Raw genomic sequence first — 23,820 nt, 5'->3', positions numbered from 1 at the left:
TTTGTTGAAAATTTTTCTTTTGTAATTCCTCGCATAAGGACTCCGAAAATACCAGGCCGCAGTCAGGGACAGGTCACATGGAGACTCATTTGCGCGTGGGGAATGCCCATGCGCTGTTCATGGAGTTACCTGACTGGATGCTTGTGGTCCTTGCAAGGGCAAGCATGAGCTTTCTCATACATTGGGAAAAACATCGTCGCACGCTTAGGGATCAGAAAATGACAATGATTTCAAATTCACCCTCTGACCGATTCTTCGGATTAGAGGATAGCACACCTGAGTCCACTTTTGCACGAACCCGATGAGCTACAACTACATAAAGGGCACTCGAACTTGACACCTTAAGGCACTCAGATGCAGAAAGTACTTGCCTCCGGACTATATAAGGAGGGATAACAAGCCCCTAATCGGTAATCCGAATATATTCTCAACCCATAGACGCACATTTGTGATTCCTTATTCACAACCGATCCCATCACATGGCACACGAGGAATAAAAGCAACAACATATACTAGACATAGGACACCCCATGTAGGAACTAGCTTAAATCTGTCTCCCATGCGCTACCCCTATGATCTACTGCATGTGACATCAATTACAAGTTGGAGGTAAAATACGATAACGCATTTACATTTTCGCTTTCACTTATTTCATACCTTTGTACCTTCTTAGTCTAATTTGTTAGATTAGTTGATAGGATTGGAATCTAAGGTGCAAAGCTATTTTATGTTGAGATAACAATACTTTAAAAAATACTTAAAAAAACCTAGTGCGCATCTAAATAGATATTGTTTAATTTAAAAAAAATTGGCCTTGGTTTTTAAGCTAAGTGACCTGCTAGGGCCTGTTTGGTTCGTGCCTAATTTTACTACGCCTTACCTTAGGCTAATTGCGGCTGTCATAGGAAATGTGACAAGCAAAATCGAAGTCACGGTTGAGGTAAAGTTTGACAAGAAAATAAGTCTATGATGTGTGGGATAACGTGTGCTATGAAAGTATGACGTGCCACGCATGCACAGTTACTACAATCAACCAAACACACGTCTAAAATATTGTGACACACCTAATTTGCAGCATGGTAAGTTATTGTCATGAACCAAGCAGGCCCTAATTCAACTCCTTAGACGCCACGGTTCCTTTAGAACTGCGTTTCACGTACCCATACTCCATCACGTGAAGAAAATTCTTGTTGGATATATGGGCACACAACAAGAAAAACTTTCCAAAACTCTTCCACCCTCCACTATTTGTTCACCTTTTGTGTTGGTTTATAGTACGTGGAAGTTCGTATGCCACACTAGCAAGACGTGAGATCGAACAAAGTGGCGAGCACGTGGTTTATGTCTCCAAAGTCATGAAGGAGACAGACTTATCATCTACTAGTATTGCATTGCACATCCAAGAAGACGCACACGTGTGAGTGTCCATACTAGCCAGCGCCCAGCGGTCGACTTGCATTGAGTAGAAACAAAGCATGCATGCACATGCCAATGGACGCACACATGCACTTTATCGTTCCAAGAGAAGATTGGACAGCGATGGTGGACTGAGATCAGTGTGTGTGCACGTCAGAAGCGGCATAAAATCTCTCCATCTCTCTAGTGCACTCCATCAGTACCATTACCATATATACTATGTACCTCTCTGTTTCAGAATAACTGAAAAAGGTTTTATAGTTTTATAATAAGTCAAATGTTTTAACGTCAATCAAGTTTATAAAGAGAACTATTAATATTTATAGCATTAAATATGTACACATTTTAAAATGCGACAACTCATTACACTCATAACTTTGACCACTACTTTATGAAATTTTGGACTATGACAGTGTATCAAATACCTGTATCAAACATATAGTTTTAAGCATTATCTCTTCCATGTATATTTATAATTCAATACCTGTATTCTATTGTGAAAAAAAGATTAGGCAAATCTTTATGTGTTCGTGTGCTTCCGAAACTAGACGGTATTTTGAAAGTATTTTTCAAAAATATGCCTGGAACCATATAAATGAAGACGCCATGTTTTTTGATAGAGGATCAGAGTAACTTTTAATCACTTATTGACAAGGCCATATCATCAGCAGTCTCAAGTCTCAACTGGCCTGGTGAATATAGATCGTCGACATTCACACACTACCGAGATACTCCGGTTAATTAACTGAACTGTGTGAAGCTAGGTTAATTAACTGAACTGTGTGAACTCCGGTTAAAAGTAGTTCATGAGTCTGATATTAACCAGCTTTTACCGCGTAAGTATGAACAGGTAACTGTAGTTACTTGTCCTCTATTAGTTTGAACCCTCTCCAGGTAGACCTTTCTAGCTTTGACGGTCAAAGTTTTAGGCCAGGGGAGGAGGGGAGGCCAGCGGTGCAGTTACCGAGATAAAAACACACACGCCCTATCTTGACCTCCACTTCTCCTTCCCCCGTAAAGAGAGATTAAAAAAGGATTAGTTCTTCTGTACTAGCCTGGCGGAGAGAGAGAGAGAGAGAGAGCACTCTTGTTAACAAATTCTCCCTGGAGGATCCTATGCGAGGTTTTTAGGGTGTTTTTTGCTCACTTCTCTATGCGCGGCTTCTGAAGCTAGAAGATGGACTTGCTTGGGAACGCCAAGCTTTTCTATGGCCGGAAGACAAGGGTTCGTGTCCTCTTCTAGGATGCAGGTGGCACGTCCTCTCCGTCCACCATGCATGAACTTGATCCTCTTCTTTTCATCTTTTCTGCCTGTCGACCTTCATCTTTTGAAGCAAATTAAAGAGTAGTATTTCTTTTTTGAAGCATGCATGACAAGTAGGGATTGTCGTGCACCCCTACAGTACTCCATTGAGAGTATGTCTGACTATTGATTGCATTAAAAGAATCATTCCTATCTCATAGTATCATATATAATTGGATACAGACTAATTCATTTTACGATAGCTAGGGTTGGAATTCTGGTTTTAGCTAAATCGTGATCATGACTACTGTGGAATTTTGAAATGGCTGTGTATATCTTAGAATTACTACTGTTGATAAATGAAATATATTTAGGGTATAATAATTGTAGTACTAGTAGTTATCTTAGGATGATCACTACTTGCCCATGCATGTATGTTAACCCGTTCGTGCAATGTGTGTTTGTGTTAGAGGTGATGCGAGCCTAGGGCTTTTTGTAAAAAAAAAACATGTCAGATATTCAGCTTCTGCAGGTGACTGTGAATGGATTTAGGGTTCTGTTCATATGCTTATTTCAGCATGTTTGAACAGTGTTTTGGCTCATATAGCCGGAACAACTTAATTATATACTAGTTGGAGAAGCGTATCCATGCATATGTCAACTGGATGTGCATAAATGTCCAGCACTCATGTACTGTACCCGTGTGCGTGCATGTGCATCCTTCATATATTTGAAAAAAAAATCATACCAGAACATCTGCTTACTCATGGAGATCCTAGATAAATAGAACAACTCTTAGATCTTGAGTCATTTCTTTTTTTTTCTTCCAAGAAGGATTCAATATCTTAATCGTTCTTAAGAGCAAGTTTCCAGTCAAATGACAGTGTACTATTATCGAGTAAAAGGTCGTGACTTTAGTAGTACATGTACATGCATGCGCAGATACATCATCAGGTACTCATATAGGCACACACATAGACATGTTTTGAGGAAAATGAGACAAAGTATAGTGGAGACTTCCCCAGAAAGCAGAAGAAAAAAGTGGTTTCTGTTCAGTTAAATCATACTACAATGTTTTTTTATTAAAATACAGTACTCCATTTTTTTCTTACTCAAAGAAACTTCCCCTACTTATATCATATACTCGATCCAATTTATATATCTCTATACAACTAAAACATATGGATTGTCAACGTCTACTCGGCAGGATCAAACACCTCTCAACACAGGTCCACCCGGCAGCACAAAAAACTTCCCATATAATCGCTTCTCTACCGGCGCAATTAAAGAAAAAAAAACCCAGAATGGAAGGCAATGCCGTGCTTGATGAGGGAAAAAGAAAATTAATATGGAAGGCAATACCGTGATTGACTGATTGAAGACGGGGAAAAAAAATTAGACCATAATTGAGAAGGCAATGCCGTGATTTTTTCCGTTGCATCGCATAGGCACGGTAGTAGAGTTTCTCGCCATCACATAGTAGTGCCACTAATCTTCTGGAGTGTGCTAGTTGTATAAATATCTACTAGTACCAGCACTGTTGCTTGATGCTTCAAAACACTCTGCTTGACTTCCCCTTCTCTTCCTTAACTTTTGCACTGATCTCCTCCGCACTTCCCCCTATCAATCTAAGAAGAAACTCAAGTCGAAACCATTAGGGGCAAATAAATCGCTGCTCTTTCAGAAAATCAACCATGGCTACTGTGAACAACTGGCTCGCTTTCTCCCTCTCCCCGCAGGAGCTGCCGCCCTCCCAGACGGACTCCACCCTCATCTCCGCCGCCACCACCGACGACGTCTCCGGCGATGTCTGCTTCAACATCCCCCAAGGTATGTGTCTATCGATCGATATATGTACATACATAAGCGAACATATATATCTGTAGTTTGTGGCCCGAATGCGTATTGAAGCTAGCATGAAATGTCGTCGTTCTTTCAGATTGGAGCATGAGGGGATCAGAGCTTTCTGCGCTCGTCGCCGAGCCGAAGCTGGAGGACTTCCTCGGCGGCATCTCCTTCTCCGAGCAGCATCACAAGGCCAACTGCAACATGATTCCCAGCACTAGCAGCACAGCTTGCTACGCGAGCTCAGGTGCTACCACCGACTACCATCACCAGTTGTACCACCAACCCACCAGCTCCGCGCTCCACTTCGCGGACTCTGTCATGGTGGCCTCCTCGGCCGGCGTCCACGACGGCGGTGCCATGCTCAGCGTGGCCACCGCTAATGGTGGCGCTGGCGCTGCCAGTGCTAATGGTGGCGGCAGCATCGGGCTGTCCATGATCAAGAACTGGCTGCGGAACCAACCAGCTCCCATGCAGCCGAGGGTGGCGGCGGCTGAGAGCGCGCAGGGGCTCTCTTTGTCCATGAACATGGCGGGGGCGACGCAAGGCGCCGCTGTCATGCCACTTCTCGCTGGAGAGCGCGGCCGAGCGCCCGAGAGTGTGTCGACGTCGTCGGCACAGGGTGGAGCCGTCGTCACGGCCCCGAAGGAGGATAGCAGTGGCAGCGGTGTTGCCGGCGCCGGCGCCCTGGTTGCCGTGAGCACGGACACGGGTGGCAGCGGCGCGTCGGCTGACAACACGGCAAGGAAGACGGTGGACACGTTCGGGCAGCGCACGTCGATTTACCGTGGCGTGACAAGGTAAGGGTCCGGTATAATGAATCTTCACTTCGTTAGAGAACTAAACTAGCACAAATCTGCAATGAATCAAGTAATCATGAAATTTAGAAAAGCCATTAGTAATGCAAGGAGTTATCATGATAGATTTGATTGCATCTAGACAGTTCTGAATCAAATGAGTAGGGCAATGTGTAGCCTTTGATGATCTCGCTGATTATTAGGAGTGCCATTGTATTGGGCATGATTGTGGTATAGCAGTAGACAATTAACAAAAAGCTACCACTTTTGAATTATTTTAGGCATAGATGGACCGGGAGATATGAAGCACATTTGTGGGACAACAGTTGCAGAAGGGAAGGGCAAACTCGCAAGGGTCGTCAAGGTACCAATATATTGCAATACACTGTATTTAAATATATATGTTTTTCTGTAATTAAGTTTATACTTTCATCAATGTTGTTATTATTAACTGACATTACTTCGCATTATCATTTTTGGATTTGTCGTCATGATTTGTGGGATTGAAATCAACTCTTGAATCTACAGTCTATTTAGGTATGCGATTTCACTTGATTTGGGTCCAACTACTTAATTCCGTTTGTTTTCCCCTATAACCATCATTTTTTCATCTGTATTCTCATCACCTCTCTTATTTTTTTTCCATCTTGTACAACTGATAGGTGGCTATGATAAAGAGGAGAAAGCCGCTAGGGCTTATGATCTAGCTGCTCTTAAGTACTGGGGTCCCACAACAACAACAAATTTTCCAGTATGTATATGTAGAATGCAGTTTTACTTTACTGAAGATCATATTGTTGCTAAATGTGATCTGGAGTGAAGGTTCTGTATTTTTTTTGTTAATTATATACATTGCTGGAATTGTACTTAAAGGTATTTGTTTTTCTATTTCTAGGTGAGTAACTACGAAATGGAGCTGGAAGATATGAAGCACATGACAAGGCAGGAGTTTGTAGCGTCTCTGAGAAGGTCGGTCTAACAGCATTGATTAATCAATGCCAACTCTACTGAATAAACATCTACTCTGTTAATTGTTAAAGTTTGAGAAAGATCAACTGCACATTAGATCTTATAGACCACTGTATATGAATGCAGGAAGAGCAGTGGTTTCTCCAGAGGCGCATCCATTTACAGGGGAGTGACTAGGTATGAATTCATATAATGGCGTCAACAAACACACATACACTTGTTGGATTCAGGAGGCAAATAATGCATGTATGGATTGAAAATGCGTGACTGGTGTTTTACTTGAACTCTCTGTAATTATAGGCATCACCAACATGGAAGATGGCAAGCACGGATTGGACGAGTTGCAGGGAACAAGGATCTCTACTTGGGCACCTTCAGTAAGTATCAGAGATGTTTTTTTCATTGTATATAGAGTACTCCCGTATATATATTCACCACACACAAGCAAATTACGGTCAACTAACAATCTCAACGCAATGAGAATTGAAGCAAGTGTTACAGCTGATAGTACCCATTTGTAGACCTGCTGCATATGGATGTTATATATGATGACTATTAAAAATTTGACCATTGCATCAAGTCATGCAAAGTTGCATTGCAGTAGTACATTACTTAGTGCATGCTCCTCAAGTGGCTTTTTCAAACCTGATCCCATGTCTGGTGCTATTGTTGTCTCCCATTCACCCGTGCATCAGGTCAAAATAGTACTATGCCTCAATAAGAAACAAACGAGCATGCACTGGCAGCAGCAGACTAATCAAGTTCCAGCATTTACTAATAAACTAATTAGGCTACAGCATCCAAAAGATTCTACCCATTAAGCTACAACTTGTTCATGCATGCATGCATATACCAGGATACCACCATGCATGCACCATGTTCGTGCTTGGAATATTTGAGCTGAGCCGAGTGTGCAACCTTGTGTGGATGCAGGCACGCAGGAGGAGGCAGCGGAGGCATACGATATTGCGGCGATCAAGTTCCGAGGCCTCAACGCCGTCACCAACTTTGACATGAGCCGCTACGACGTGAAGAGCATCCTGGACAGCAGTGCGCTCCCCATCGGCAGCGCCGCCAAGCGCCTCAAGGAGGCCGAGGCCGCCGCGTCCGCGCAGCATCATGCTGGCGTGGTGAGCTACGACGTTGGCCGCATTGCCTCGCAGCTCGGTGACGGCGGCGCCCTGGCTGCGGCGTACAGCGCGCACTACCATGGCGCCTGGCCGACCATCGCGTTCCAGCCGAGCGCCGCCACGGGCCTGTACCACCCGTACGCGCAGCCGATGCGCGGGTGGTGCAAGCAGGAGCAGGACCACGCGGTGATCGCGGCGGCGCACAGCCTGCAGGAGCTCCACCACCTGAACCTGGGTGCAGCCGGCGCGCACGACTTCTTCTCGACGGGGCAGCAGGCGGCGATGCACGGCCTGGGTAGCATGGACAATGCGTCCCTCGAGCACAGCACCGGCTCCAACTCCGTCGTCTACAACGGGGTTGGTGATAGCAACGGCAGCAGCATCGTCGGCGGTGGTGGCTACATGATGCCGATGAGCGCTGCCGCGGCGACGGCCACCACGGCAATGGTGAGCCAAGAGCAGGTGCATGCACGGGCATTGGGGGACCACGACGAAGCCAAGCAGGCTGCTCAGATGGGGTACGAGAGCTACCTGGTGAACGCGGAGAATTATGGCGGCGGGAGGATGTCTGCGGCCTGGGCGACTGTCTCAGCACCACCGGTGGCGGCAGCGGCAAGCAGCAACGACAACATGGCCGACGTCGGCCATGGCGGCGCGCAGCTCTTCAGTGTCTGGAACGACACTTAAGCTACGCATGCCGGCCTGGCTCCGATCCGTCGTAAAACGTACACTGACAATAAGTAACACTTAGGGTTCGTGATCGATGGAGGTGACCAGTAAGTTGTTATTTGTCATATGCTTAAGTTCTTAATTTGTAGCTGGAAGGAAAGTTAGGGTTTCTTCTGAAGGGTGGGGTGATGGTTTGTGAAGAGTGCCATGGGGGTTTTCTCCATGACGATACCTTCACTTGCTGCCATTTTGGGGTTCAGGGTTCAGAAGATGGATACCAAGTAGTTGTATTAACCAAGCCATATTAAATTCGATGGGTAGAAAATGGAACCAGCAAGCCTGCTTGTAAAAGGTAGCTAGGGTGGATGACCTGACATGAGGTGAAAACTGATGGCATCTTAATGGTCTAGCTTTTCCATTCAAACGATCAAACTGAAGCAGGGAAATCAAGCAAAGTTCTTTCATTATTTCATTTGCGTTTCTGTTTCCATTTCTGTTCATCGTCCATCGTCCTTCATACTGTCCGATTGTTTTTGGGCTCAGTCCTCTCTCTAGGATAGGATCTTTTAAGAGCCAAGTTCAATGCATTATGCAGATTGGGCCCAATCTGTTCGCGTGAATTGGCTTTGGCTCCCACCGACCAAACCAGGTGCACTTCCTTTCTTTTGGGCACAAAAAAGGCCACCACCATGGTTCAGCAGATTTCTCTGTTCTGTCGCGAAACCACAGGACAGATTAAATAAAGAGCATGCAAATGAAACAAACGAGCAAGTAAACAATCACTTGTTAGTTAAACCTACTCTTGCATGGAGATGGAGCAGGACAGATTTGTTAGCCTGAACCATTCGAGCTGAACAAGAGCGGCACCCTTTTGACTTGAGATTAGCCCCTATCCTGTGGTCAGTGGGCTATGTGTTTGAGCAGAGCAGTTGAAGCTACACAGACCATGCATGCAGACCTTTGACGGGGTGGTGAAAAGTGAAGTAGTTAGTTTCTTTCATCTCTAGTAACCTTTTTTTATGTGTTCCCAGCTACAAATGCCGAGTATCAAACATTTACATGTTCAATGCCTGAAACGGCTGGAATTGAGTAGCTGGGTGACCACAAAAAAAAAGGTCCGAGAAGAAGAGCATTGTTCAATACCTGAAACGGCTGGAATTGAGCAGCAGGCACACAATGTGTTCTCCAGAATAAATAGCTCCTGTACTTATGTTTAATTACACTAGTGCCAACATTGCAACGAAAAAATAGGTGCCTGAAGAAATGGCACCGCTCTAACTTTCAGTGAGTTTTGGGGGTAAAAGAAGATGACTAAGACATCCTGACCAAATTCATTTTCATATGGTGACCTGCCATAGCATGTTTCTTCTGAGTGGACACGCCCCGAAATCCTGTCAGTTCTTTTCTTGACGAGAAACCTGCATAGTAGTGAAAAAAAAAACATAGACACATATCGATATGCCAACTTAAAAGAAAAAAAATGATAGCCTATACTGTTTCACATCCAGAAAGAATTTAAAATCCTATATATACCCTTTTAGAATCATGACATGGATTTGGTATGCAATATACAGTGCACATTTACAAGCAACAAGAACAGGATAATGTTGACCCACTTCACTCCATCCCCTACCTGCTCTCGATCCCTCAAACCTTGCAACCATGGCAACTATAAATTGCCATCCACATCTAAAGCCAAAACCATCCACATCCTCTCCTGCTCTCACTTGGCAAAGCACTACTAGCTATGAAAATGAGCATGACTGGCCAGACCAAGGGTCACCTATGGCTGGTCTTCACCATGTTCTTCGTCACTTCTGCAATGCACAGCGAGGGAGCGAGCAGCTTCGTACCACCGTCTCTTTCCATATCACCAACATACGATCCAGTTATTAAGGTGATAGGGAAGGTGTACTGCTACAGATGCTTCAATGAGGCACACCCAGATGAATCACATGGGAAGAAGCACCTGGAAGGTGAAATTTTGTGCCTATCCCTGTTCTTATTATGATCTCATCATGCTAATGCAGTCAGCTTGGAAAAATATCAATGTCCCTATTTGCTCGTATTGATCTTCCTTAAACATCAGTTGCTGACTTTTAGCATATATTATCCCTAAATGTCCTTCTGAGTTTCATATTTATCTGTTTACAATGATCTGGACGCAGGAGCCATGGTCAAGGTCACTTGTCAGGCAAATGACCAAGCACTAGTGGCATTTGGCTACACCAAAAGCAATGGCAAATACAGTGTGATCCTTAAGGGCTTGCCAATTAGCAACAACTATGGTGCTGACTCATGTAAGGTCGAGCTCCATGGAGCACCAGGAGGATCAGACTGCAATGTGCCAATTGAGTTAAATTTGTCTGGGCTCAGTGTTTACTCCAAATCAAGCGAGGAGGTGGTTTTTAAAGCAAACCAGATAATGGCATTTGCATCAAAGAATACATTTGGTTGTTCCAAACCACAGACGCAACCACCGATCCATCCCTACAGTTCCCCACCACTCCCTTACCAGTATCCCTCGCCTCCGGCTATCCACAAGTCTCCGCCATTGCCTTATCAATATTCACCACCACCTTCTAACCAGCTTCCACCCCCAGCATACCAGTACCCATCACCACCACAAAACTACTACATTTCGCCACTACCTTACCAACAGTCTATGCCTCCGAATAGCTACCAAACTCCACCAACTTCACAAGGCACCAAGTCTCCAGTACAACCCCACAAGTATTTACCACCTCCATACTACTACAACTCTCCACCACCACAACATCAGTACAACTATGTGCCTCCACCACTAGCTTACCAGTACCCTCCACCTCCTTACGTCCACAAGTCACCACTTCTACCATCATCACCAGCGGCTCCATACCACTATAACTCTCCACCTACATACCAGTATTCACCACCTCCAAATAATTACCAATCTTCACCGCCACCTGCCCAGTATTCCCCACCATTACCTCCAAATGCTCCAAAACATCTACATCCAAATGCCCCCCATGCAAAATCTCCACCAGCATCTCCACAACCTCTTTACCAGTACAACACCCCACCACCTCCAAATGATGTCATGCCATCGACAATGCCACCTCTGCACTCCTACCAATCCCCACCGCCAACGAATCAGCTATCTTGAGCATCAGTACTGGTGCTATTTAAGTGTAAGTTTCTTTTTTTTGGTCAATACACCATCTGAAACTTTACATATATGATACTGTGCGTTGTCTTCAAAAATTAAATCACGGTTTTGTCAAGTTTAAACATTCTAACAAGACTTTTGCAAAGTCAAAATACACAATACAATTTAAATAAAGCAAAAATATTTCCAAGGTGTGGTCGCATGCCATGTTAACCATACGACTCTGGTTGCCTTTCAGGACCAGGCATGAGCAAATAAACGAAACAAACTGAAGCCCATGTTGATTCTCAAGATTGAAAAGGAGCGTCATAGCTGGCGCCTTCAGCTTCCATCAGTATTCTATATATAGAGTTTGTCTATTGCATTATCTAGAGTCGTTGCAACTTTCATTTCAATATTTCATTGCCTATAGCTATTTCAGCGATGTAATCATAAGTTAAATGAGCTTTCTAAGTAGCTCTATCAATCCAATTTATGTTGTGTACCCGTTTCCCTAAAAAAAATGAGCCTTCTTGTTTATGCCCTTACTTGTCATTTGTCAAGAAAATGGAATGAATCAGAAATTCAGAATTCACTTGTCGCTCTCCCTTTTTTTAACCGATAATTCACTTGCCTAAAAAAGAATAGAGGGCTCGTTCCATTTTGTTTTCAGTTTATACTGTGGCATCTAAACGAGAATCAGAATGCAGGAGGGGATATCTCCTCTGTACGAGAAGATAAAAAATGACTCAAATTAAACTATTTACTCGCCAGTAAAAAAAATCGTTGGACGTCAGCAACCCCTGCGCACACAGGCAACACAATCTTCACGAATCACGAAAAGCTTCAACACACTAAAATCGCTTCTTCTTCTTCTTATTTTGGCGCGGATCTCGCGGTCCTTACGCTTCTTTCTTCGCCTACACGCGAGGGAAGCCTACGCAGACTACGAAGACGGAATAGCTAGTGATTTAACGAGTGGCTCTAACCTCTGAGGACTCACCGTAGAGGAGCCCGGTGGCCGCGATGCCGCCGTGTCGTGTATGCGCATGGTCCCCGCGCGGCGGCTTTCCGCGTCGGCGACAGCGACGCTCGAGCCGTGCGCCTCCTGGTCGGTCGGATTTGGAGGCATAGCAAGCAAAGCACCGCCGCGGACCATCTGCCCGGCGCTGAAGATCCGGACGGTTTGGGTTGGGCTTCGGCCACGCTGAAGTGTTTTGGGCCGGCTTTTGGGCTAGGCCGTCACTGGGCCAATCACGTCGCTGTCTCAGCGTTAGTCTCAAAAAAAGAGAGAAGAAAAAAAGCTCTCTGCATCGAACTTCCATGGTCAAAGTGTGCAGCAGCACACGAAATTTTCAAAAAGAAAAAGTGTGCAGCACAACGATCAATGTGTCACCTCTCCATATCCAGTACATGCACAGCACATGGAGTCATGGAGACACGGTCCGTCGCACCATTCTTCATGTGGACGATTCTCATCTCGGCGGTTCAGGACTTCAGGTGCACCGGCACCAAAAACTGTTATCTGAACTCTGAAGGAAAAAAAAACTCCCATGCGTCTCAGGACTTGGAAATCGTAACGCAGCGCATGGACCTTGCACAAGCTTGTTAGGGCCCCATGTAAAAACAGCCGTGCCATCGGTCAGTGTCGTTTTTTTTTTTTGACAACAGCGGTCAGTGTCGTTGTCTTTACCTGAGCAAGTAGGCGAGGTATGCAGAGGCTCCGAGTGTTCGGCCATCGCTCTCCAGAAAGTGATGACTGACAGAAAAAAGAAAGAAAGAAAAGCGGCAAGCGGACGAACCAAAATTGGGCAAAAACAAACAGGAACATGTCGTCCGTTTTTCGTGAGCCGAAGCTGATCATGCGGCTGCGGTTGCGGTTGCGGTTGCCGTTGCTCGCAGGCCCTGGGGAACTTTTTTGATGCCAACGGAATATGGGTGAGATATTCCCTGCCCGGCTGCCCCTAGCTGCACACTGTGCACGCAGACGGTAGAGGGCTGCGGCGCAACCATCCAAATTCGTTCCAATCCAATCCAAACTGCCAAAATGATGTGCTCGAGTGTTGGGCCAAATCATGTTTATCTTCATGTTAATCACGACATCTTCCCCCTATCTTCTCAATATACAGCTTTTAGAAATGAAAAAGAAGATCGAGCAGGAGGCGCAAATTACCAAAAGGGCCCTGCGCTACTGGCGGCAGCTCTCTCGTGTGTGTGGGGGGGGGGGGGGGGGGGGGGGGGGGGGGGGGGGGAAGAGGGGAAACCGGGCAGAGCGCAGCGCAGGACACGGAGAGAACTCGCCAGCCTAGTCTGCGCGGTGATCCGTCTCCCCTGGGGTGTTCCGCCGTGCTGCGGCAGAGTCTAGACAGGAGGTTGCCGTTCTCGCCGCCGCACGCCAAGGTAGCTTGATCCTGCGGCGGTGCGGCCCTGTTTTTTTTTCCTCGTTTCAGGTGGCAGCCTTGGTTTTGCCGGTGAGTGCCGCTGACCTCGTCCTTCCCCGTATCCAATTCGATTGCGCTTAGAATCACTGCTGCGAGGGTTGGCGTCCCGGAGATGTCTACTGTTTCCTTTCAAATGTCCATGCTAGTTTCTAATGATGCTTGGCTTGAGCAACAGAGCAGACCTCTGTTCCTTTGATCAGTGCAGCATCTAATTCGTGTGCGATTGCTTACTGAATCATTTACTCTTGATTGATTGGAGAATTTGGTTGATTCGCTTTGGTATTAGTTTGTTACAAGTGGCGTTTGCAGTGTTCTGTTAATTGCAACGGCTTCAGTTGGTAAAGTGCTCTGATCCACCGGGTCCCACCGTTAATACATGATGCCGAGGAATTTGGCCGGGTGGATTAAGCATAACATAACTTGGGTTCGGTTTCGATGTGATCTTTGTGAGCATGAGTGGCAGTTTGCACATTCACAAGTGTCTCGTTTCCCTCAGGGGATTATCCCGGATCATCTGACTAGAATAGAACTTCATTATGTTTGGCATTGTCCAGGGACCAGGGCATCTCTTTCCCCGTTTCATCCCTTATGCACAATTGCAGTTGAGGGAATAGTGATAAGCCTAACTTCTTTGAAGGACGATGTTCATGAACACCCAATTTTTCTTCCATATGGATGCATTTTACCATGTTATATGTTCTAATCCGAGGAGGTCTCATTGGTCAGCCAGCTGTATTTGATTGATAACCAACACAATAATGCATTGGGCTCAATGTTGGAGTGGGTAGAAATGTTTGTTATGCTCCCTCCCTTTGCTAGATGAATTTTAGCCATTTGTTCTTTTTTCAGAAAAAGCAATTAACCCTTTCTTTTGTGATTTGTCACCATTTGTTTTGGTACCCTCTTGTGTAGTATTTTCTTTGAGAATACCAGTAACCTCTGTTTTGATCTGGTAAATAGCAGCATATTTAAATTGTGTCAAGAGAAATACCATCCATGCGGAATCATCCCTATTATGTACATATTCCTCGAAACAAGTATTTATTAAGTACATGCACCATCAGCATTTTCTTTTTTGGGCCTAACAATTATGTTTTCTTTTTGCAGAGCTCATTCCGTGGCCCTCTGCTGTAGTGTGCAATGGCGGCAGGAGCAACCTTAAACTGGGTTAAAACCCCATTTGACACCCGGCGATTTCATGACCTATCTAGTTTAAGGTCCTTCGAATTCTTATTGTGAGCACTTCCTCTCAATGGCTTTCTTGCATTTTGAAACTAACACCTGCAACCATTTCTTGCAGTTTCCGATGCCGAAACCCTTTTGGATCAATTCAGCCCTGGTGGCTGCCAATTGATCAAGACTCATCCCTAATCAAAGTTCGTGTGGCTGCTGATTATTCAGACTCAATGCCAGATTCAAAGTACACGAGAGATCGGGGTTATCACCCTCTTGAAGAAGTTAAAGAACGTCCAAAGAAGAAGGACCTGTTGCTGACAGATGTCGAAACAGCTAGAACAGTAGTAGAGGTATGCTAACCTGGTGCAACTAAAAAGTACTTGCGTTAGCTATTTAATGTTTCATATGTATCATTATGGCCTGTAGTATAGAGCTCCTGAACCAATCCAAATATATGTTGTAAAACCTTGCACAAATTCCTCTAGACGTGTAACAAACAAAATGATGATTTATATCTTTATGAGATATGTTAAGTGAGCATCTGAGCTTAGGTAACGTTTACAATCTTCCATCTTGTCTAGGCCAATAGCAAGGGGTTGCTTGTATTTCCTGCTAGGGTACACAATGAACCTCATGGACATGTTGCTTGGTCGGAGTTTCAATATGTTGTTGATGACAATGGAGGTAATGCCTTACTGCATAGGGGGGGAAATGTACAATAGAGCCTTTGCAGTGCTCATCTTGTGCAGCTAATCTGTTGGTAACTTGTGTGCAGACATTTTCTTTGAAGTACCTGACAGCGAGAACATCTTGGAAGATGATACTGCAAACAATCCTGTGGTAAGATGTTGTGCTGCTGTGCTCACCAGGACAATACTAGTTAAAAACTAGATAATAATAATTTTTTCCTTGTTACTGGGTTAGTTTCCTCATATGTAGATATGTACTCCATCCGTTCCAAATTATAGGTTGTTTTGCTTTTTTAGATACATATTTTTTTCCTTTATATCTAGACATAGCGTATATCTAGGTGCATAGAAAAATCTATGTACCTAGAAAGACCTAATAATTTGGGATCGAGTGAGTATTATGCTACGGACAGACGAACAAGTTTACATAGCTCACATATTATTCCTTAGGGCTCAAGTTGAGTAGTCCTGATGAGTGACCTTGTATCCATTATGAATAAGGCTAAAATTTTGTTCTTCTCTCTGCCAAAAGTTAAAGTCATACACTCATAGGAGTCTAGACTCTAGAGTCTATCTGCCAGGGATCATCTGGTATTATGTTGCATGGTAGTTATTCCTTTAAGGGCTAATGTTCACAATACAGTATCATTTTTCCCTTTTTTTTCTCTATGTAAGCTAGTGCAGATGCATTCTATGGTCAGTAATGTGATGTTAATGGGTTGCACTCGTTGAGTTTTTTCAGCTTGCAATTTAGTGCTGCAGTGAACATGCCATTACCTTGCTACAAAACAGTGTTACTCTGAAGTAAAAAAATTTGTACACCAGTGTTGAAATGATGCTTTAATAATTGCACTATTGCAGACAGTTTTGATTGGATTGGACAGACCCATTATTGGAGAAAGTAGTGTGGCGATTAGTGATTACATGGATGGTGAAAATTTAATGGACGTTCCTGATGAGCACCACACCAAGGTTTGCTAACAAATTGTTTTTCCTGCTTTCAGCAGGTACTATGAGTCATTTTTGTTATTAGCAAGAAGCACTATCATTATTGATGTTTCCTTTGTGAAATGTCCCAGATTGATACAGAAATAACTGATATTCTCATAGAGTGGGGGATGCCTGCAACAATGCGTGCAATACATACGATTTACTTTGCCAAATGTTTGACAAAGGTAAGAGATAAATAGTTATTGAAGAGGGCAGACACCACAAAACAGCAGCCCTTGAAATAATAAATGGTGAGGCTGATAAAGATGCTATTAACAATTCGTTGAATTCGGCTTACATCATGCACGATTTGAAAGTGAACCTTCAGATCATGCACTTTAGATTGCAGACGCCAGACCACTCGGGTTGCCACATATCAAGTTCTGAAAAAAGGCAAAGATAGAAAATCGAGATGGTCTGACGTTAGCTTCAGAGTACGGATCTTTCAGCAGGGACAACGAATGCCAGTAAAACCAAAGAAAGAACGGCAGCATTTTGATTTCTTGCTCTGAGTATCCCTTTTCCCATCATTTAGTATTGGATAAAATCTCTGCTAAAAATGGAATATATTTAAAGGCCATTGTGACTTTTATATATATGCCAATCTGAACTTGTTCTATTTGTCTGAACTTTCATGTGTCAGTTTGTTGTAGAATAAAAACTTCACCAAAGCCTGTCTCATAGCATGAGTGGTCACAAGAGCACAGCCCTAAATGTGTCCCTCATCAAATCACTCGAGTTGCAGAGAACTAGGCAATCACGTTACCTGCTCTTTTACTATACAGGCCGTTCATAATAATAATGGGAAGAAGATGGATAGTCCATCAAATGGTATCTCTATTGTAGGATATCTGAGACCTGCTTTCATAGAGGAAGAATCTTACTTGAGGAGCTTGTTTCATGGTGAATGCAGCAGTGATCGTTATTCATCTGACTGGAAAGGTACTCCTGTAGAAAAATTGGATAAGAATAAGCTTCTTTTATTCTCTCAAATCTTATTTGACAATCCAATGCCATTTTGGATGTAGTAAATGAAACAGATGAATACAACAGAGAAACTCGGCCAGTTTCTGGAACCAATCGCCTCATTGGTAATTTAGTTAGTTGAAATCTTGCACTTCAGCTATCCACTTTACTCCAATTTTCATTTGACTAGTATTAAGCAAATATTCAGATGGTGATAAATCAAGATTTGACTTCAGTGATACTGAAACTAGCACTGATTCAATGATCTACAAGCTGGAGATAATGACAATTGAACTGTTTTCCATGTATGGCAAGCAGGTAATGTTGCTTCAGAATATCATATGACTACTTGCTCTCGGTATTGTGGCCATTACAGTTTCGTATATTCTGTGGATCACTGCAGTTTATGATTGATCCACAAGATTTTCAAGATTCAGAACCAGATATTCTTGCAAATTCTGCTTCAGGGATTATAGAACGGATCAAAGAAAACGGTGACCAATGTGCAATGGCTCTCAGGTCGCTCTGTCGCAGGAAAAAGGGCCTTACTGTCGAGGTGTGTTTGTTGCCACTGATGAGTCATTTTCATGTTCACAATCTCAAATTATCATTCCTATGCATGGAATGCTCTTATTTTAACCATATGTCCAAATTCAGTATTTCATTGTGAAAAGGGTAGTCCATTTTTCAACCGCCAACTTTCGTGGTAGTTCCGTTTTCAAGCTTGAACTACAAAATCGAGCACCAAACACCCTTCGACTGTCAAATTACGTTCAAATTTGGTCCTCTTCTTGGTTTCAAAGGTAGTTTTCTATTTTCTAAAAATAATAAAAATCTGGTTTAATCTCTAAAATTTCATAACTAATTTATTTTAAATCAGAAAAATATGAACCTGGTACCATTTTTTTTTCCTAAAAATGTTATCTTGGAGGTTGAAAATGTACTTTACCCTAATTAAGCATGATGTTCTCACTGTTGCATTGCTAATAGGACAAGCACTCCTTTAGCATAAGCTTTGTTTGCAATCTGACATGTTCTGTAGGAGGCAAGCTTGATTGGTGTTGACAGCCTTGGTATTGATGTAAGGGCCTTTTCTGGCTTGGAAGCTAGGACCGTTCGATTTTCATTCAATGCACAGGTTAGTTATTGGGTTTCATAAACTTTTAAAATTACCTCGTTTCTTTCAATGGAAGCTAGAACAATTCCTTGTAAACTTTGGTTTCAGGCGCTCTCTGAACGTTCAGCTGAAAAGAAGATCAGGCGAATGCTTTTCCCCCGTTCCCAGCGTAAAAACGTGAAAACCTCTACTGAAGATGTGTCTTAATCTATCAGTTGATTTTCCTTAGAGAGCATGTAAACACCTGGTTCAAAGACAAGGGTGTCAAGGGAATCAACACAATATCAATGATTTGGTCTTATGCGAGTTTTCTAGGAGATAGCGCACAACCTGTCGACTATGAGGATGGCCAAAAGCATCAGAGTACCTGATTGAGGTTTTGACCTCGCTGATGAAGGAAGGTTGGCCTTCCAAGAATATAGTTTGGTTTCTGCAGTAATAACGAGCTGCGAGAGGAAAGGGCAGAGTAATAAGATCTCGTTGGCCTGAATCAGATCTTCTTACCCCAACTTGTAGCTAACTTTGTTGTCTCTTTCATGTCTGAATAAATGTAATGTAACGTAACGCAACTGTGATTATGTCGTTGTTGAACTATACAAAAATGAAAAATTGATAAAGTTTCGAGTGCTTGTAGCTGTCAGAGCCTACTGTGCTCGACTGTACTCGTTTACTGTAAGAAAACGCCGTGCAGTTCTTTTTTCCAGGTAAATTTACAGAACAAAGAGGATTGTGCTACGTTAGCCCATTAACCGGACTGCTGCCGCGCCGGACTGCAACCCGGCCCAAAGTAAAGCTAGGTTTGGGCTTTTGTGGGCCATGATTTGGAAAACAAAGCTAACATTTCCCGTGCATACCGTTAAGCCCGTCCTCGCCGGCCGGCGGCCGCAATTAAACCCGCTTCCACGAAACTAGCCGTTGTACCCGTCTCTCCCGAAAATCCATCCCGCTTGGCCGCTTCCCCTCGACGGCCACACCCCCTTCTCCGCTCCGCTCCGATCTCTCCTGCATGGCCGCCGCCACAGCCCCGCCGTCGCAGAGCGCGGACCTGATGCCGCCGCCGCCGCCCCCTCCGCCCGTCCCGCCGCCGACTGCGCCCCGTCCGCGCCGCCGCGCAAGGGAAGTCAGCTCCCGGTACCTCTCAACGCCAGTCCCCTCGACCCCGCGCCTCTCCACCGCCTCCGCGGCCTCCTCCACGCGGTCGCGCTCCCCGTCGCCGTCACCTCGTGGACGGCAGCGGGCGGCAACGCCCTTCGCCAACGAGAACCACCCGCCCCCGCCGCCGCCGCCCACGGGCACCGTCGCTCGCCGGCGGGCCGTCCAGAAGCTTTTCGAGGAAACCGGCGCCGGGAACCCGCGCGCCTCGGTGGGCTCCAACTCCGCCGCCGTGTCCGCAGCTACTCCGCGGCAGCTCCCGCGCTCCACCAGCGGGCCGGCCGCGCCCACCGCGCGGAGAGGGTACCCGCGCCTTCCGACGCCCGCGCGTGCTGGCTCCTGCCCAGCCTCCGCCGCGGTTGAATCCGACACCGCTTCTTGCTGCTCTTCGTCTGATACGTCGTCCACGGCCACTGACTTGTCTGAGGCCGATCGGGCGCTCGGGATGGCCCCAGCCTTGTCGTGCGAGAGCCCGCCGCTGCTGGGCCCAGCGTCCTGCCGCGGGGGACGCCTCTCGTCAGAGCTTCGCTCGTCGGTGCCGGAGTCGGGCGGGTCCTCGCGGGCGTCCAACCCACTGTGCTACCGCTCGCTCAACTCGGCACTGTCGATCTCAACGGCGAAGCTGACGGCGGCAGGGAGGCCACCACAGCCGCAAGGGCCGAAGGCAGCTGATCTGAAGAGGGCGGCCATCGTGGGGGGCAGGAAGGTCGCGGGGAAGCAGGAAGACGTGCACCAGCTGCGGCTGATAGACAATTCGTACCTCCAGTACAGGTTCCTCAACGCCCGGGCTGAGGCAGCAGGCAGGGCCAAGGCGGCGGCTGCAGAGGTGAGGGGTTGTTAGTGGATCGGGCCAGCCGTCACGGGGGTGGCTATCTTGTTCTGGTTGATAAGAGAGCGAATTAAGGTGCTGACGACGATTTGTTTTTTTGGTTTTGTTGGGTGCAAAGAAATCCTTGTACGGGCTCGAGGAGAGGATCGCCAGCCTCAGGGTATCTGTTGCTGAGAAGAGGGCAGAGATGGAGAGGATGAAAAGGCAGCATACATTGAGTTCAGTAGTAAATGCGCAGGTAAGGCGAAACTGTGATTTTCTGAATTTTGAATTGCTGCTGTGTTCAGTGTGCATTTCTTCATAATGGGTGCTAACCAAATTGCTTGATTGTTGAATCTAAGCTACCTAAATTCTTCAATTAGATAAATTATAGGGGATGTTGGGTGTCCATTTCATGTGAAGAGAGCTAGACACTGATGTGGGAAGCTCGCTCAGAATTGCTTTTCACTTAAATAAAAAAAAAAAGTAGAGACTTTTAGGAATGTCACTAAATGGATATGTTTGACTACTATATCAACTGAATTCATAAGTAGAACAACATTATTTAAATCCAGAATAGGGTTAAGTGTCCAGAATTAAATCCAGTTTTCCCATTCCGAAGTTTGTTTTTCAAAAAAAAAAGGAAAATGTATTACAGTTTGTGTGGTACTCTCCTTTTTCTTTTCGTTGTCTGTATAAAATAGACAAAATATATAGGTGAAGCTCTTGAAAGCCATGTATATTTTGATAGTCTCAGTTTATTTGTATCAAATCGGGTACCATGCTTTGATTTATATTTGTTTAGTGGGATATATGGTAAAAAGCATGTATATATTGTCAATGTGAATTTTACATGCAACAGAATAGGGTTAAGTATTCAGAATTAAACCAGTTGCCCCATTTAGTTAATATTTCTTCTTTTTCAAAGGAAAATAGAAAATATATTACATGATTTGTGTGTCACTCTCCTTGTTTGATTTTCTGTATAGAATATACAAAATATATAGGTGAAGCTCTTGAAAGCTTATGTGTATTGTGACACTGGGATTCTTTGTATCAGAGTGGTTATCATGCTTTGATTTATATTTATTTGCTTACGATAGGTATATATATGATCAATATGAATTTTACATGTAACACCTTTCTGTTACGTTACTCTAGAACAGAGATGTGAAACTCTCAGGTGTCATATTTGATTAACTCTAAAAGAGAGATGTGAAACTTTCAGGTGCCATATTTGATTCAGTGGGGTGAGATTGAGGGGAGTCATGCAAGCTGCCTTAGAGGGGCAACAACAGCACTGTCTAACGCCTCGTTACGGCTACCAATCATTGGGAGTGTAAATGTAAGACTTCAATACTTCATTAGACATCAGTTCTGTCATTATGTGCATAAGGCCAAATATCATGTTGTTTGATATGCTTGCAGGCCAACTGCGAGGAACTTACAGAAGTCCTTAAGTCAGCAGCACAACTACTTGAACCGCTTTCACCTTGCATCGAAAATTTCCTACCAAAGGTGAGACTACAGGGATTTTTGAAAAACATATATACCAAAACAGTGTGATGCCTAGCTTTCTTTAGATGCTTCTGGGACATGTTCAATAACTAAAATCATTGAATATATCCCTAAATTCATTGTATCAGGATATAGTTTTAGATGAAATATAGTGAGAATATTTAAACCTTTCAACCTACCACCATATGATTTGCAATTTCTAAGCTATAACTCAAAATCAGATAGGGTGAATAAAATTGCAAATTTAGTGAAATAGAAACTTAGTTCCTAGGGTAGTAGTGTTCCTTTTTAATTCATATACCTATCATCGCTTCTTGCCTTAACTATATTGATGAAGTTTGTGTTTAGAAATTTGCAAAGTTTTAGATAGATTCAGTGGTTGTGGTGAATATGGTGTTCTCATTTGATTCGCTGTACTTATTTATTATGCAACAAAAAAATATCTTGTCATATAAGTACTTATTTATGCAACAAGAAAATTTATATTGCCATGTAGGTTGAACAAGTCGACGATGTGGCCTCTAATCTGGCCCAGGTTATCGCTACTGAGAGAACCTTGATAGAGGATTGTGGTAATCTCCTACACCAAGCACAGAACCTGCAGGTATGGATCTAAATTGATGATCATCTCACTTGAGTCAGCATATACCACTTTCCCTGGCTGGCATCTGCTCTAACTTTGCCACAAAATATCCAACTGATGCGATGACAAATTCCAATTGCATAGATGAGGGAGTCCAGCTTGAGGAGTCAAGTGATGCAACTGAAACAAAATGAAGCAAAATAGAAGGAAGAGGGGGAAAACACGCCGCCAGGTCGTTTGTTCAACACTTCAACTGAGTGAGCTAACTGTGCTCCACTGTTGGATGTCCAAGAGGACGGAAGTTGCCTGATCATATATACATCACCAAAGGCATAAGTGGATTCTACGAATTGTTGATTCTTTTCCAGTACATATGTTATGTAACTTTCTGTGGAAACATTTTTGCCGTCTAGCTATTGGAAAAACAGATACGAGCATAGTTTTACAAATGGAAATTTGTTGATTCTTTGTAGTTCGCGTGTTGCACAAATACCATTGCCTTTTTGTTAGTATCTGGGAAGAACCCAGGTCTGTGTTTGACGAAAAATATAAATATCAGCACACTCTTGTTAACACGTGTCAGAAAAATATACATATTATTACTCGCTAAAACAGAACATTATTTTGAGAATAAAACAGGAATAGCTTGGTTAAGGAACACCAACTACTAGTCTACTAAAAACCATAAGATTTTAGCGAGACAAGTGTTTCTCACGAAATGTGCAAAAGAGTCGCTAATGTATTTGGAGAAATTGAGTTGGCAGACCTTAAACTTGGGTGAAGGAACCCAACAACTCGAAACTGGGCCGTGAAGGAACCGCAACGCTCAGCTTATCCACTTGTGTAAGGTAAAAGTGCGTACCTTTTTTTATCTTCGCTGGTGTTTAAATCCAGGGAGTAAAGTATAGGAATGTCACATCGGATGTTATATGAGTTGTTGCATGGGGTGTTTGGATACTAATAAAAAAACAAATTACAGAATCCGTCAGTAATCCGTTAGATGAATTTATTAAGCTTAATTAATCCATCATCAGCACATGTTTACTGTAGCACCACATTGTCAAATCATGGACTAATTAGGTTTAAAAAATCATCTCGCAAAGTAGTCGTAATCTGTGTAATTAGTTATTTTTATGGTCTATATTTAATACTCCGTGCATGTGTGCCAAACATCCAATGTGATA

At 44.1% G+C, this 23,820-nt stretch overlaps 4 protein-coding genes and 1 long non-coding RNA gene across 9 annotated transcripts; 4 read left to right on the top strand and 1 right to left on the bottom strand.

Annotated features, from left to right (window-relative positions):
• The first annotated feature begins 4,304 nt into the window (after positions 1 to 4,304).
• Positions 4,305 to 8,237, top strand: LOC136459635 (AP2-like ethylene-responsive transcription factor BBM1). Its single transcript, XM_066459472.1, has 9 exons — positions 4,305 to 4,489; positions 4,599 to 5,304; positions 5,583 to 5,665; positions 5,830 to 5,838; positions 5,964 to 6,052; positions 6,197 to 6,270; positions 6,397 to 6,447; positions 6,571 to 6,647; positions 7,204 to 8,237. Exons 1-9 carry the CDS (start codon positions 4,354 to 4,356, stop codon positions 8,085 to 8,087), a joined length of 2,109 nt encoding a protein of 702 aa, XP_066315569.1. The 5' UTR covers positions 4,305 to 4,353; the 3' UTR covers positions 8,088 to 8,237.
• Positions 8,238 to 8,241: 4 nt separating this feature from the next.
• On the bottom strand, positions 8,242 to 12,344 carry LOC136459637 (uncharacterized). Of its 2 annotated transcripts, none has more exons than XR_010760241.1 (4): positions 12,200 to 12,344; positions 9,213 to 9,487; positions 8,870 to 9,027; positions 8,242 to 8,781 (listed from the first exon to the last, which is right to left on the bottom strand). It is a non-coding gene; the product is annotated as an uncharacterized lncRNA (long non-coding RNA). The 2 variants fall into 2 exon arrangements; XR_010760242.1 differs by having other exon boundaries at positions 8,242 to 8,776.
• LOC136459636 (extensin-like) lies at positions 9,507 to 12,179 on the top strand. Of its 2 annotated transcripts, XM_066459475.1 has the most exons (3): positions 9,507 to 10,045; positions 10,238 to 11,239; positions 11,456 to 12,179. In XM_066459475.1, the coding sequence occupies exons 1-2, from the start codon at positions 9,817 to 9,819 to the stop codon at positions 11,212 to 11,214; spliced, it is 1,206 nt and encodes a 401-aa protein (XP_066315572.1). In that variant the 5' UTR covers positions 9,507 to 9,816; the 3' UTR covers positions 11,215 to 11,239; positions 11,456 to 12,179. The 2 variants fall into 2 exon arrangements, with proteins under 2 accessions (XP_066315572.1, XP_066315570.1); XM_066459473.1 differs by having other exon boundaries at positions 10,238 to 12,179.
• A 1,103-nt stretch (positions 12,345 to 13,447) lies between the features above and the next one.
• On the top strand, positions 13,448 to 19,192 carry LOC136456982 (uncharacterized protein At3g49140-like). 3 transcript variants are annotated; one of them, XR_010759623.1, is made up of 14 exons: positions 13,448 to 13,667; positions 14,745 to 14,854; positions 14,938 to 15,163; positions 15,395 to 15,497; positions 15,589 to 15,653; positions 16,364 to 16,474; positions 16,582 to 16,677; positions 17,278 to 17,434; positions 17,521 to 17,583; positions 17,667 to 17,776; positions 17,862 to 18,014; positions 18,116 to 18,261; positions 18,501 to 18,596; positions 18,684 to 19,192. XR_010759623.1 is itself a non-coding variant. In XM_066457006.1 (13 exons), exons 2-13 carry the CDS (start codon positions 14,778 to 14,780, stop codon positions 18,780 to 18,782), a joined length of 1,356 nt encoding a protein of 451 aa, XP_066313103.1. In that variant the 5' UTR covers positions 13,448 to 13,596; positions 14,745 to 14,777; the 3' UTR covers positions 18,783 to 19,192. The 3 variants fall into 3 exon arrangements, 2 of the variants coding, with proteins under 2 accessions (XP_066313103.1, XP_066313102.1); XM_066457006.1 differs by lacking the exon at positions 18,116 to 18,261 and having other exon boundaries at positions 13,448 to 13,596; XM_066457005.1 differs by lacking the exon at positions 18,116 to 18,261.
• Positions 19,193 to 19,345: 153 nt separating this feature from the next.
• LOC136456981 (protein ENDOSPERM DEFECTIVE 1-like) lies at positions 19,346 to 23,085 on the top strand. Its single transcript, XM_066457004.1, has 6 exons — positions 19,346 to 20,553; positions 20,675 to 20,794; positions 21,764 to 21,880; positions 21,964 to 22,053; positions 22,550 to 22,657; positions 22,781 to 23,085. The coding sequence occupies exons 1-6, from the start codon at positions 19,582 to 19,584 to the stop codon at positions 22,838 to 22,840; spliced, it is 1,467 nt and encodes a 488-aa protein (XP_066313101.1). The 5' UTR covers positions 19,346 to 19,581; the 3' UTR covers positions 22,841 to 23,085.
• The last annotated feature ends 735 nt before the right edge of the window (positions 23,086 to 23,820 follow it).

The sequence above is a fragment of the Miscanthus floridulus genome, chromosome 6 (assembly GCF_019320115.1).
Source record: "Miscanthus floridulus cultivar M001 chromosome 6, ASM1932011v1, whole genome shotgun sequence".
Taxonomy (NCBI): domain Eukaryota; kingdom Viridiplantae; phylum Streptophyta; class Magnoliopsida; order Poales; family Poaceae; genus Miscanthus; species Miscanthus floridulus.
The sequence above is the reverse complement of the archived record's forward strand: the minus strand, read 5'-3'. Positions and strand labels throughout refer to the sequence as shown.

Coding starts and splice junctions, on each gene's coding strand:
- LOC136456981 (XM_066457004.1), top strand. CDS start 19,582: ATGGCCGCCGCCACAGCCCCGCCGTCGCAGAGCGCGGACCTGATGCCG. Junction 20,554..20,674: donor CCAAGGCGGCGGCTGCAGAG/GTGAGGGGTTGT, acceptor TTGGGTGCAAAG/AAATCCTTGTACGGGCTCGA. Junction 21,881..21,963: donor CAATCATTGGGAGTGTAAAT/GTAAGACTTCAA, acceptor ATATGCTTGCAG/GCCAACTGCGAGGAACTTAC.
- LOC136456982 (XM_066457006.1), top strand. CDS start 14,778: ATGGCGGCAGGAGCAACCTTAAACTGGGTTAAAACCCCATTTGACACC. Junction 15,654..16,363: donor ATACTGCAAACAATCCTGTG/GTAAGATGTTGT, acceptor GCACTATTGCAG/ACAGTTTTGATTGGATTGGA. Junction 17,584..17,666: donor TGGAACCAATCGCCTCATTG/GTAATTTAGTTA, acceptor GCAAATATTCAG/ATGGTGATAAATCAAGATTT.
- LOC136459635 (XM_066459472.1), top strand. CDS start 4,354: ATGGCTACTGTGAACAACTGGCTCGCTTTCTCCCTCTCCCCGCAGGAG. Junction 6,271..6,396: donor TTTGTAGCGTCTCTGAGAAG/GTCGGTCTAACA, acceptor ATATGAATGCAG/GAAGAGCAGTGGTTTCTCCA. Junction 6,448..6,570: donor ATTTACAGGGGAGTGACTAG/GTATGAATTCAT, acceptor CTGTAATTATAG/GCATCACCAACATGGAAGAT.
- LOC136459636 (XM_066459475.1), top strand. CDS start 9,817: ATGAAAATGAGCATGACTGGCCAGACCAAGGGTCACCTATGGCTGGTC. Junction 10,046..10,237: donor TGGGAAGAAGCACCTGGAAG/GTGAAATTTTGT, acceptor ATCTGGACGCAG/GAGCCATGGTCAAGGTCACT.